This window comes from Phyllostomus discolor, chromosome 10 (genome assembly GCF_004126475.2).
Source record: "Phyllostomus discolor isolate MPI-MPIP mPhyDis1 chromosome 10, mPhyDis1.pri.v3, whole genome shotgun sequence".
NCBI lineage: Eukaryota > Metazoa > Chordata > Mammalia > Chiroptera > Phyllostomidae > Phyllostomus > Phyllostomus discolor.
In genome coordinates, this window is record NC_040912.2 from 19,827,442 (window position 1) to 19,840,618 (window position 13,177).

The 13,177-nt window shown below is 36.3% G+C and overlaps 1 protein-coding gene across 1 annotated transcript in view; it reads left to right on the forward strand.

Moving 5' to 3' along the window:
- The window catches only part of CRPPA (CDP-L-ribitol pyrophosphorylase A), a 197,088-nt gene that overhangs the window by 84,287 nt on the left and 99,624 nt on the right, over nucleotides 1-13,177 (forward strand). The window contains exons 7-8 of the mRNA XM_028525859.2: nucleotides 7,869-7,961; nucleotides 8,422-8,514. Of these exons, the coding sequence (XP_028381660.1) occupies nucleotides 7,869-7,961; nucleotides 8,422-8,514 (186 nt within the window). The remainder of the gene's footprint in view (nucleotides 1-7,868; nucleotides 7,962-8,421; nucleotides 8,515-13,177) is intronic.

The window sequence follows — 13,177 nt, forward strand, 5'->3', positions numbered from 1 at the left end:
TCACTATGATTTTATTTTATTGATTTTTTACAAATATAGCAAAGTAGTTTTAAAATATCACTTTATACTTATTCATTAATATATTCCCTCTAAAAATTGAGTTTGATGATGTATTTCATTTCCACTATTTGCACACAGTCTAATTCTGTAACACCAAAAACTGGATTATCCTACTGTGCTGGTGGCTTTAGCTAAACAGTGCGCTCCAGCATTGTGCTTGATTGAATGTTGTCTCTACTTCTCAGTTTTATATTTTATTTAAGTCTTTAATATTCCTATTTTCATGAGGTTGTCCCCATTTTTCTGGTTTTTGGACTTGCTAAACTACTCACCCACAGTGGTGAGTTTCTGCCCATCCTGCTTTCTGCTGTTATTTTTATTGTTATGATGCATTACATCTCTTTCACTCTCTCTTTTATTTTTTTATTTTTTAAAAAGATTTTATTTATTTATTTTTAGAGAGGGAAGGGAGGGAGAGAGAGAGAGAGAAACATCAATGTGCAGTTGCTGGGGGTCATGGCCTGCAACCCAGGCATGTACCCTGACCGGGAATCGAACCTGCAACACTTTGGTTCGCCACCTGTGCTCAATCCACTGAGCTACGCCAGCCAGGGCTTACTCTCTCTTTTATCACTGGTCCCTCACACATACGATGGGAGCCAGTGAATAGTTGTGGGTAATGGTGATTGGATGACGAATAAGAAAGCTTCTGGAATACCTCTCCCCCTGGACATCAGCCAAATATGTTTCTGGAGATAGAGAGGTAGCCGCTGGGCATCCATCAATCATGTGAACGGTTGAGAAGCTTAGAATACAAAGCACGCCCATGAAGTTCTAATTGATTTCCCAACCAGAAGAAAACTGTTTTCACAAAAGGAGGGAAGAGAGGGGGAAATAGCAGATGTTGCAGAGGTTCGCTGAACTGCAGTTAGCAACAGTGATAAGTAGGTGGCCCGTGGCCTTCTGTCAGGGAAGGAGAGACAGAGAGACACGGGGGGAGAAAGGAGCTGTGCAGGGGGTGCTACAGAGGGGTGAGGAGCTAGGCCCACGGACAACACTTCAAGACTTATTCTTTAGAATCTGTAATAAGATTCTCTATTAAGATACGAATCTGCCCTACTATGTTATTAAGAAATATACTACTTAAAAAAATATCCTGAGGTATACACATGTTTACATACTTCTAAAATACATGATTATGTTTATTATTTTTGCTCAAAATATTACGTATTTTTACCATTTAAAATATTCTTATCTATAGGGTAAATGATATATATTTAATAAGTTACTAATATGTAATAGAAAGTTGTATGATACAGAAATATTATTTTAAATGTAAATATGGCAATTATATGTCTCACTTGGGAGGAACATATATTAATGGAAAACGGTTTGCTTACTATGTAGGGTTTGGGGAATTATAATGGTAGTATTTGGATTGTGTATGTATTGGGTGGTGTTAAATATCCCTTAAAAGTTAATCTAGTGTGTAGTTTCTTTGTGATTACATGTGGAAGAACTCTTCACTAAGCTACTCATATGTGTTTATAACTCATTTTAGTTTTCTTGTTTATTTCCTAATTTAAAATTGGAGATAGCATAGAAACTAGATAGCCTATCTGTTTTTAATATACACCTCATCTAGCCATTTTGAACACTTGTCACATTTGTGGTATACTGTCATTTAAAAATTACATTAAAACACTTGCCTGATAAAATACAGTGTTAGTACTTCCCATGTAAAAAGAATGACTGTCCTAAGGCCTTAAAGTTGCTAGAATATTACTGCTTTTTGTGTCAGTTGTTGGTTCGTGAATAAGTGCTGGACACCAAAAACGAGAATTCTCCATGTCACCCTGAATTTTGCACTGGCTATGCTGTTGACACTTGATACAGTTAATTCTTTGCACTGGGGGCTGCCCTGGGCATGCATTATAGAATATTTAATAGCATCCCTGTCATCTCTGCCCGGTAGGCCCCAGTAGTACTTCCCAGCCCACTGTGAAACTAAAAACGTTTCCCGACATTGCTCACTGACCCCTAAGGACGGAGCTGCCCACAGCTATGAACTGCTGCTCCCCCCTGTTCCATTTCACGCACACTCAGTTTTACGGTGGCTGGGGGTTAAAGTTACGTAAGCCATGTTTATAATTTAAAATGAATACATAGCTAACTGTGATAAACTATATTCTTTTGTAGACTTTAAATCATCTATAAAACTGATTGGAAACAATATTAATTACTAATTTCAAATTGACATTTTGATTAGAATATAATTTACTGGTATATACTCTATTAGGAAAACAGGCTCTCATTATACTACTGTATATACATCTGGGGAGTTTCTGTATTATGTAGAAAAAGGTAAAATTTTATAAACATAAACTAGATTATGCTATAAATTTGGCAAGAGTTTGAGGGGAAAACAGTTGAAGCAATGAATTTTTCAATTTAGTCACTTAGGTTTGCCTTAGTGATAGATTTAATAAAGATACAGGTGGTCTGTTTTAGAGGCTACATAAGGCAGTAGCTATGGCAGAGTCCAGGTGAAACTTGCCTTCCAATTGCTGCCTGGAAGCGCACTCCTCAGTGCACGTATCTACTGAAAATGAAGGGGGAGCTTTGTGGTAAGGTGAGTTCAAATGGTCTGACCTCTTGCTGCTTCCAAGTGTGGTCCATGGACCAGTTATCACAACATCAGCTGGTTGCTTGGTATAAAGTCACATTCTTAGACTCCACACCACATCTAATGGTCTCAAAATTTGTATTTAATAAGATACCTAGAGATTCTTATGCATACTGAAATTGGAGAAACACAGGTAGAATCTTAATTTTTTCTTCTCAGTATGATGTAAGTTCCACGACCACAGAAACTTTGTCTGGTTCATTGCCATAGTTTCAATACACAATCCAGTGTCTGGCTCAGAGCCTTCAATAAATATTTATTGGTTGAGTGAAAGAAACTAATCCATCAGTGGATAGGATACTCTATTCTTCATGATATTTTTGTTAAATTAAGACAAAATTTGTTTATGTCACCTTGCCAATTCTCAGCTTGCAAATGTTTTATGCACTACTAAGAACCACTAAGAGGTTATATTGCTGCATATACCTTTTTAACATTTCATCCTGTTATTTATAGAATTAAAAAACAGATAATATTTATAAAATATGCCTGCCAAACATGGTCTGGATGAGCAACCCCCAGTCACTTTTCACTTATTACAATATTATTCATTAGTAATATGTAGTCCAGTATTCTGTAATAAAACTCAATGGAAAAAAAAGCTTGAGCAGATGTACATTTAGTAGCTGGTTTTGATTACACATGACCTAGCTTTGGATGAATAATCTGCATGATAAAATGGGAACATTGAATTTTTTTGTGATAATACTCAGGTTTGCTAGCATTGAGGCTTTTGTTTTCCATCGTGCAATCCTGTAGTTCTGCATCAGAACAATACTTGGCCTTCAGAGGGACTTTTAACAGTGTGAGAGGGCTGCACTGAGGGATCAATACCACGGTGGTCTCTCCTGCGACCATTGCCAGCTGCTCGATGTGTACGGAATGCAGTGGTTCAGAGCACTTGACTCTTCTCCAGGATCAAATCTGAATATCCAGGAGGACTTCCTTGGGTCCATTCTTCCCTGTCCAGGGCCCAGAAAGATGATCTGAGTTAAAGGAGTGTGTATGGAAGCAATTAAGCTTTTTAGTACTCAGATGACTTTCTCCAGGTGAGGTGTTTCTCTTCAGTTGACTTGGGACCTGTAGTAGCACTCTGCTCCGAGTGAAGGTCTTGTGACTCCCATGATGAGGCAGTAGTCACCTGGAGGGCACTGACACCGAGTGGACTTCAGAGGTTAAGTAGGTGGACCTGCGGTTCCAATAGACCTTCGTCAGAGTACTACCCCTTACTGGCTGTATGATCTCGAACAGATTATTTAAAGTTCAGTGTCTCAGCATTTTTATCTGTAACATGTTATGGTGCTAAGTACTTTAAACACACAACAATATATGCATAGATATATACTCAATTATTAGTGAGTAGAATAATAATAGCAAACATTTAATATATTAATATGTGCAAGGACGGTTATTAGCAGACAAATACTAATTGACATGACAGCATTCACACTAGACATTAGACTTTCTAGAACAGTGATTATCGATGAGAAGTCCACGGTCTTAGGAACAGAGACAGTGTCTAGTGCGTTATGTGGCATTGCAAATGGATCCTCAGGGCTCAGTGTTAGACTCCAATCTTTGTGCAGTGTGTCTTTTAAGCTACATTACTAAGGAATCACCAACCCTTTCCCCTGGGATTCAACACCAGAGCAACATGGCAAAACCTTGGTCCTAGTGCTTTTCTGCCTGTCCAGTGTTTAGGATTGGGAGAATAGGAAGACTTTCTTTGGAGTATCGAACAGGCTAGGGTCTGAGTCTTGGGGCCACTGGTACGATTCGGCAGCTCGGTGCTCAAGGTTGAAGATCCACTGAACATGACAGAATAGGAACCAAGTTCATTTATTACCTAAAAACTCTGCCAGGATCCATTGGCTTAAAGCTGTGGCCGTTTTCTCTGAAGCTGTCCAGGAGGCTAACTTATAGGCATGACTCCTAGAAATATTAATCCTTAACTCCCACATATTAGTTTAATCAATCTTCCTAACAGTTTGAAAGTATTTCTTTTTTACTGATGAATAAACTGAGCCACAGGCCTTGAGTAATTTACCCACAGTCACACAGCAGGTTTTTTGCAGAGTTCAATTCACATCCAGAGGTCATGCTTATAATTTCAAAAAGATGCTTTAAAGCTAATTCTAAAGAATAGAAAATAAAAGTAGTACAGTAAGTGCTGAATCCTAGGGGGATAAAACTTCCACAGAAGTCTAAAAATAACCATGAAGTACATTTAAATTGGCAAATCAAAATTTGAAAATAGTGACTACTTAAAGGAGTATCTCAGGTGACAGTTTCTAAAAATAGAGATGGAGAGGCTCTGGCCGAAGGTCCAGATGCAGCACCCAGCAGCCCGAGACAACTCTGGTAGAGACCGTGACTGATGAGCTGGCCGCCTGGTCTCGGCCTTCAATTGGCAGCAGCCCTGGCTACAGAAGATTCCCCTCCAAAACCTGGATTTGCAATACAGAAAGACTCCCCCTGCTCCCCTCTACTTTATGGAAGTATATTTGACAAATAAAAATTGTATATATTTAAGGAGTACAAACTGATATTTCAATATACATGTATACTTTGAAATGATCATCATGGTCAAGTTATTAACTTATCCATGAACTCATATAGTTACCCCCTTCTCCTTCACCTTCCCCTTCCCTTCCCTTCCCTTCCCTTCCCTTCCCTCCCTCCTTTCCTCCCTTCCTCCCTTCCTCCCTCCCTCCCTCCCTCCCTCCCTCCCTCCCTCCCTTCCTTCCTTCCTTCCTTCCTTCCTTCCTTCCTTCCTTCCTTCCTTCCTTCTCTTGGTAAGAGCACTTAAGGTATACCTTTTCAGTAAATTTTAAGTATACAATACTGCATTGTTAACTATTGCCACTGTGCTGTCATGAGACCTCCAGAATACATTCATCTTGCGTGACTGAAACTTTGTACCCTTAGATCAGCATTTTCCCATCCCCCCCACACCCCAGCCCCTAAGACGAAAGTGCATCTCTCTCCAGTTCCCTTGTTTATACCCACATTAGTGCCATTTGTTTGAATAGGAGGGAGGTGAAAAATGGATGGATTCACAATCAGAGATGATGCAGCCAACACATTCTGTCTGTAAAAAGTGAAACACATTTTTGAACTTCTGACTCATGGGACTTGAACCAAAGGCTTTCAGGCTCAGTTAAGGCGTAACTCTTCTTGAAATGGAAAATATTTTTTTGACAACCTATCTTCCTCCCTAAAATTCATGCTTTAAATAGTATTCTCCATATGCAGATGTTCGCATTTACTTACTACTAAATCTTTTCTGAATTTTTATTTGTTATGATGTAAAGAAAATATTTCATTTTATTTTTGTATACTTCTTTAATTTTACTGAACACATTGGAAGGTTGTTTTAAATTTTGTTTAAATGTTCTTTGAACCAAAATATTTACAGAACAGGGAGTTCCTCCAGCCCGCAGATCCTTCCATTTGTTGCCTTTGAGTGTGGAAACATTGGGAATGACAGCACAAGATCACGCTGCCCAGCGTTTTCATAAACAACCTAATAGCATTGTCTAATGCGGTTTTTGTTTATGGAAGGTGTCAGAGACTCCTTTGCTATATTTAGGTTAAATCTACATTTCTTTACTCAAGCATGGAAAATATTGTTTGTTTCTGGTTGGGAGGAAAGCAGTATGACCAAATAAAAGAATCGTGCTTAACTGGAAACAATTATTAAAAGAGTCTCAATTTCAAGAAGGAAGGAAATTATAATTCTGTTTTTGTGTTTTTTTTTTCCCAAAGGGGGGGCAAAAATGCTAATATTTAGTACCTTTTGTAAAAATATTGTGTGTATTTCTGCCTTAGTCTGTGGGCATTCGTTGGTAAATGACTTTATCTTTTAATTAGAGATTTTAATTGATCACATATTAGTTGAGCAAATACATTTTAATAATAATAATAACAACTAATCTTGTGGCTGGGCACTGTGCTTTCTATACCTATCCTATTTTCTAAGAGCTTATGTTATATTTATTAACTTTATTAACTTAATAATTGAGTTTAAGAAATATGTATATATCTGTGATAGCTTTAATAAGGCCACCTCCTTTAATAAGGAGAATGTGGGGTGGCCATCACAGGCTAGAGTGAGCCCAGTGTCTGTGACAACAGAGGAAAATGGCCTTAGAGTTTAAGAATATTTGTGTGGAAAAGCGGAGTTGGATGGTTAAGATTTGAATACAACATAAGTAGATCTAGAGTACTTTAATGACAAATTCACAATTGTGGGTTTAATCTAATAGGAATTACATACACATTCATGTAATATATGTGTATATGTATTAAATTGCACACTCAATTGGAAGAAAATTGAGAGTTACAAAGTTTTATACTTTACCAAGGAACGTGAAAATGTATTTTAGATATGAATTTGTAAAACATTCTAAATGTAATGCCAGCATTAACCCCTGAACTGTGACTTCCTGTGGAACTCTTATAGCAGAGGTAACATTACAGAAGATCCCTTGCTTAGTCATTATGCTGTTCATACTGTTGTAATAGGAAAAATAGAAATTAATTAGAATGTTGAACTATATGGGATAAAATCATATTAGGTAAGTTGCTGTAACAATACACGTACCATTTTTTTCTACACCGAGCCTGGGACCGGCACTGGTAGTCATCTCTCAGTCTCGTCTTTCATCCGAGATCCACTCTTTTTCTCTGCCATGTGTTGCTATGGTAATTTTCTCTTGCTCTCTCTGCTGCTGGTCATTCCAGGTTTCGTTAAACCTGTTCTTTGTGACTGGAGTTAATTTAATGTGCTTCTAGAATCGTCCGACCATCCCTGTTTAACTAACCTTTAAATTTTATTCCAACATTCTTTGCAAACATTCTTTGTATAAGAAAAGAAAATGGACTACTTTCCTATACCAGAATATACCCTCTGCTTTTTCTACATTTTCTTCTTATCTGAAATAATTCCCCAATGTCCTTGTTTGCTAAAGATAATGTTTATTTATGGGCTGGTTCAAATTCCTTTTTCTTGATGGTGTCATAAGTGAAATTATTTTGTTTTCACTTCCATGTGGTCCTTGGCTTTAGGTGCCGATAGCAATTTTGTGCTCATTTGTAACAAAGTTGGTTGTTTATGTTCATGTTTGGTTTTCCTATCTAATTTGTAAACTCTTTTTTCTCTGTTTTGTTTCTCTCCCAGCATCTGAAAGTCACATCCGTGACTCTGTGTCATGCTGGCAGAGACCTTCAGCAAGTCATCTTAGAGCAATGCTACAGTTTTGTTTGTGTGAACGTAAGTAGCAAATAGAAATGACTGGAAGCACTTGAGGATCTTATAAACGTAATGTGGAAGAGACCTTATGTTCCTTGATTATTAAATATTTGACTTTAAGATTTTGATAGATGAGTTGTGTTTTTGAATATGTACGTGGAAACTTTATTTTTCACCTTTTGAAACAGGAAAATAGCATTCCCTATAATGAGGAGATGGTGATAATAATTCTTTAAACAACATGTATAATTTTCTGTTTCGTTATAAGCAGATAAGGCTCCACAGGTTTGAATTAATAAGTAATACAACTTTTAGTAATTATAAACTTATGGAAAGTCTTTAAAATAGATTAAAATGAAAAAATTGAGCTTTCTGCATATTTTGAATGGTTACATAAAAGTTCTGCATGTTTTCTCCTTGAATTAACTTTACATCATTTCAGAACTTCTTTTAACTCCCTTTTATCTGTCTGGTCTTTCAGGTTATGACCTCTGAATTTGAAGAAACCCAGAAATTACTGAATACACTTAAAGAGAGTAATCTCTCCATTTTGTATCCTGTTGTTGTTATTTCAGTAAGTGAATTAATGCAGATTTTTCGCTTTAAACATGTGCTTTCTTTTTGGAGTTCAACTTTTTATTTAACAAAGCTTTATCAAGCTGAGGAAATCCATCCAAACCCCAAAGAAGAAAGTCTTCTTTGTGGACTCTTGAGCTTACTCTCTTGCTGTGATTTCTTTTTTGACTGCCTGCTCGTATTTGGTTGAAGACAGGGTTGGAGAATAATGGAATTCAACCTAGCAACCAATTTCATTTCATTTTCTTCATTAAAATCTGGACGTGTGTTGCTGCGTCGACTAGTTTGGATAATGTAAAAGAGCTTTATTTAGAGTTTGATCAGGGTGCCGTTAGAGAAGCATCACTGAAGTTAAAAAAAATGAGGGGGAAAAGCAGATGGAAGAAAATTTACTCTTGGGTTGTCTCATCTTCTCTGTTCTATGGACAGGCAAAGCAGAGTGAACAACAGCTTGAGAGAATTCCTAGGACAAGAGCCCATAAAATTTTTGGAGAGAGATTTCTATGAAAGACTAGCAGTGTCATGTTTAGTATAGCATTTAATTGTGTCGCTGAGGGGAATATCAGAGAGCAAAACCAGGAAGAAAGCACATCCGAGGTCCCGCCTACCCAGGGGCTGAGGAGTCGTGTTTGGTGTGTGGCACTTTGCTGTGGGAAGGGGTTCCCAACAGGACATTCTCAAAACAAGTGCACACCGTTGCCATGTTTCTAAAGCTCAGGCCTGTTCTGCAGTGTGGTCATTGAATAGTTCTATCGTTAGGTGAGATCATTCATACAGAATGAAGATAATTTGCTTGACAAATAGGTAATTCTAGACTAAGCGGTGCAAGTAGAAACAAATTAGCAATCGAAGGAGGTTTATTTCACTGTCCTGTTGTACTTAGTTATATGCCCCAAAGATAAATTCCACACATACTGATTTTAACAGCTATATAGGTGTTATCACTGAGACTTTTTAGGAGCATTAGGAAATGTACCCAGTGCTGGAAGGCTCTAAGGCTCTGTAGAATAGTGATAAGTTCAGAGTCCTGTGTTAGGCTCTTTATCGCTCTGTCCACATTGTAACTTGCTTAGAAATTTCATTTGGTTCATGTTCCCAGATATTATTCTGAAGAGGCAGTACAGCGCTGTGGTGAGAACAAGAGCTTACAACTCACAATGCCTCGGTTCCTTGATCAAGTTTCTGAACTTTTATGGAGCTTGCTTTCTTCGTTTTGGAGATGAGGTTAATAACCCTACCTCTTAAGCCATTAAGGATTAAAATGAATGAATGCAAAGTGTAGTTGACATCACAGTCCTGGGCCCTTGGCAGGAGCACAATGCTAATTTCCTTTACTAGGCTAGCTCCTTTTATTTAGGGTTAGGTTGGGATGACTGAAAATTTACTTTCTTAGCTTTAACCTGATTCTAGAGCTTCAGTTATGCATTTTCCAACATTCTGTTAGGTACTTCGTTTTGAATGCTTAGCTATCTTCTCACACCTGGCTTGCCAGATCTATCCCCAAAGCACAGTCTGCCTCAGTTGATTTCTTTTAGTGGCAATGCCACTGTGGCAGGTACCCAGGTGAGAATCAGTGTCACTTTTGAATTTGCTTTCTACCTTTTTCTTCTGCCTCTTTTTGTCAAACACACAGACATAGTTGCTTAAACTATTTGTTCTTCTATTTCATTTCTACTGTTGTATCTCGGCCTAAGTCCTTTGTATTGCTTCCATAAATATTTGAATTTAATTTTCTGTTGACTTCTGTTGAGTTCCATTTTATGTACCCCAGTAAATGCAAGGCTGTTTGGCTACCTGGTGTTCTGTATCAAACTAAGGGAAAAGATGGACAATCCTCTAGTTAGGGAAGAAATGGCTCTCAGGACTAGTGTGAGAATATTATAAGTCTGTATACTCTAAATCAACATACTATAAACACTGTAAAATACTTTAAGTTGGAGAGTTATCACTCCATAATTAATATTTGTACACCCATTGTTTTCTTATTGTGTAAATAGATTCACTGTGCTGATATTAAGGATATTATTAAAATTAACAAGAGAATGTCACTGGAACATAATATAGAATGTGTATTCTTAGTATGAAGCAAATCACTGGGAAGGTAAAGAATGGATATTTAGTATAGCTAGATTTTACTTTAGGTTCTACACGAGTCTTGATTGTTAAAGTGTCAGTTCTCTTTGGCTCTTACGAAAGGGAACTGGGTTGGGAACATTTAATATGAGAGGTTTTTATTTTCTAAGGTAAACTAGTGTAAGTAGAGCATACTGCTTTAAGAACCATGTAAAGAAAGAAACAAAATTACACATGAAGAGTAGAAAAAAAATAACTGGGACTTTATCTTTAAAGAACTAAGGTACTTATTAAAATAATTTTATCTTCTATTTAAGAAAATTTGGTTATGTTTGCAAAACTGAACTATTTTGCATAATTTTGTGGACATTATAGGATGATATATTGTGATGTCTTTCAAGTGGTCATTTTTCCAAAATATTTTGGACATTTTTAGTTTTGTAATAATATCTTTTGTTAATAATAATTTGATGTTCAACATGTTCTTTTGGAGCTTTATTCTTACTTTCTTTTCATCTATTTTAAATTGTGTAATTTTGCCAAGTTCTCATTTGTTGATGGCGTTGAGTATGGTTTTAAGGAGTTTACAAATGTTAATTTGATCAACTTTATGACATCCTAGTTTTTGGTAGCTGTAACCTAATTTCATTGTGATTATATTAAATTATCAGAATTTTCCAAATTTCTACAATCAACTCGAGACCAACTGATGGTAATGCTAACTACTCGGGCTGAAGTCGATGCGAGCATTCAGAAGGGCAGAGATGGTCGGATGGGGTCACTTTAGAAGTGTTCTGTTCTCAGCGAACCTCTCTGTCTTTTAACTGCAAGCCTTTGAAAGCAGATCACGAGCACACCTTGTACTAGGAGAATACTCCCTACTTGAAAGAAAAAAAAAATAAACAGCTTTTATTCCAGACTGGTTGGCAAAAAGGAACTTTAAAAATTTAGATCCCTTTCTATGTCTTTTAACAAGAAAACCTTATAAACATTAAAAATCAATACTTTCTTTTGTAAAGTTAAATAGGGCAGGGATTATGTTGAGAGGTCTTTTCAGATGCTGTTTAGTTTGCTGTATAAATCATCATGGAGCCAAAGTTTTTATCCCGAGTTGACTGAAGTTGCTGTTGTTGGCCTCCCCTTATCTGTGGTCACCAGGGGCTGTAGAGTATGGCCGGCACCTTTTCCGGTTGCCGCTCTCAAGAGGATAATGTGAACGCTCTGTTTGGAATCACCTGATACGATAGCCATCACCGTGGGACATGTTCAGTTTTCTATTTTCTACCCCTTTTATGTGTTTTTGTTCACTGCTTTTAAATAATGATGAACAGTTATTTAGTAAAGTGATATATTTATTATGTGTATTAAAATAGTATAAGGCAATTTCATCAAATTTCTGATCTAGAAATCACTCCAAAAGAACATAGTTTTTTTTTTTTTTTTTTTTTTTACCTAGGCTAAACAAAACTAAACAGTGCCAAAAGCAAATTAAGGACTGAATTCTTGGTTTAGAAATTAATGATCAGAGAGCCTTTTTTTTTCATAACAATGGGCAAGAGAATTTCAGGAGACAATATTACTATAGCTGTTTTCTCATCAAGATTATGTAAAACTGAAAAAGTAATAACTTTATCTGTTCTGAAAGTAAGCTAGAGATTCTAATTTATTTGGATCTGGCAAGATTTTCACAAAACATTCTTATTTAAAGCTTATTTTTTCAATGGTCATAGCTGCTTCATATAATAGGCACCAAAGAAATGATTAATTTTTAAAAGCAGAAAGTAAATAGCAATAAATCGAAATAGAAGTTTAAAATCGAGAAATGAAGCAAACTCTTTGATTTTATTTAATAAAGTAGTTTATCACTTCTCCACAGCAAAATAATTTTACACTAGAAATTTGGACAATTACATGTGAGTTCTACTTTCTTTGGCAATTGTATTGGTGCTTTATGAGAGATAAGAGTTCTCTTTGTGAATTCGCTTCAGCAAAAGAAATTATCATATGGAGTTTTAATGCTTGGAAAACATATAAATAAACCTTCAAAAGTGCCTAATTTAGTTCTAGTTACTAGGAAGTAGTTTATTGCCACAACAGATCAGAATATATGATCTTTAAAAACTTCAAAATGTTTAATATTTGAACATGTCAGCAAATAAAAAAATAGAAAACCACTCTTCATTGACACTTGATATTTTCACATCTGGGGAAACTGTCACAGAGATGTAAATTGTTTCCAGAACATTCCACAGCTCACCAATGTCAAAGCCAGGAACAGAATCAATCCAATATGCAATGTATCAAATACACTTGTTACTTTTATGCTCTCATGAATGTGTTAAATAATAAGATGGAACAAGATTAAAAATATACATATACAAAAGTATATGTATTTAATATTTCTTCCTAATAAAGAACAAATGACAATTGGAAAAACATATAGATTCCCTCTTTTAAGTGCTAATGAGTTCTTACTTTAGCTTCACAGGGTATTGAGCCTTTATTGAATGTAATATTTATAAAACCTCTATAATTCTGTTAAATTTCTTACCAGACCCCAGACATGTATCTTTGTCAACTTTTACTTA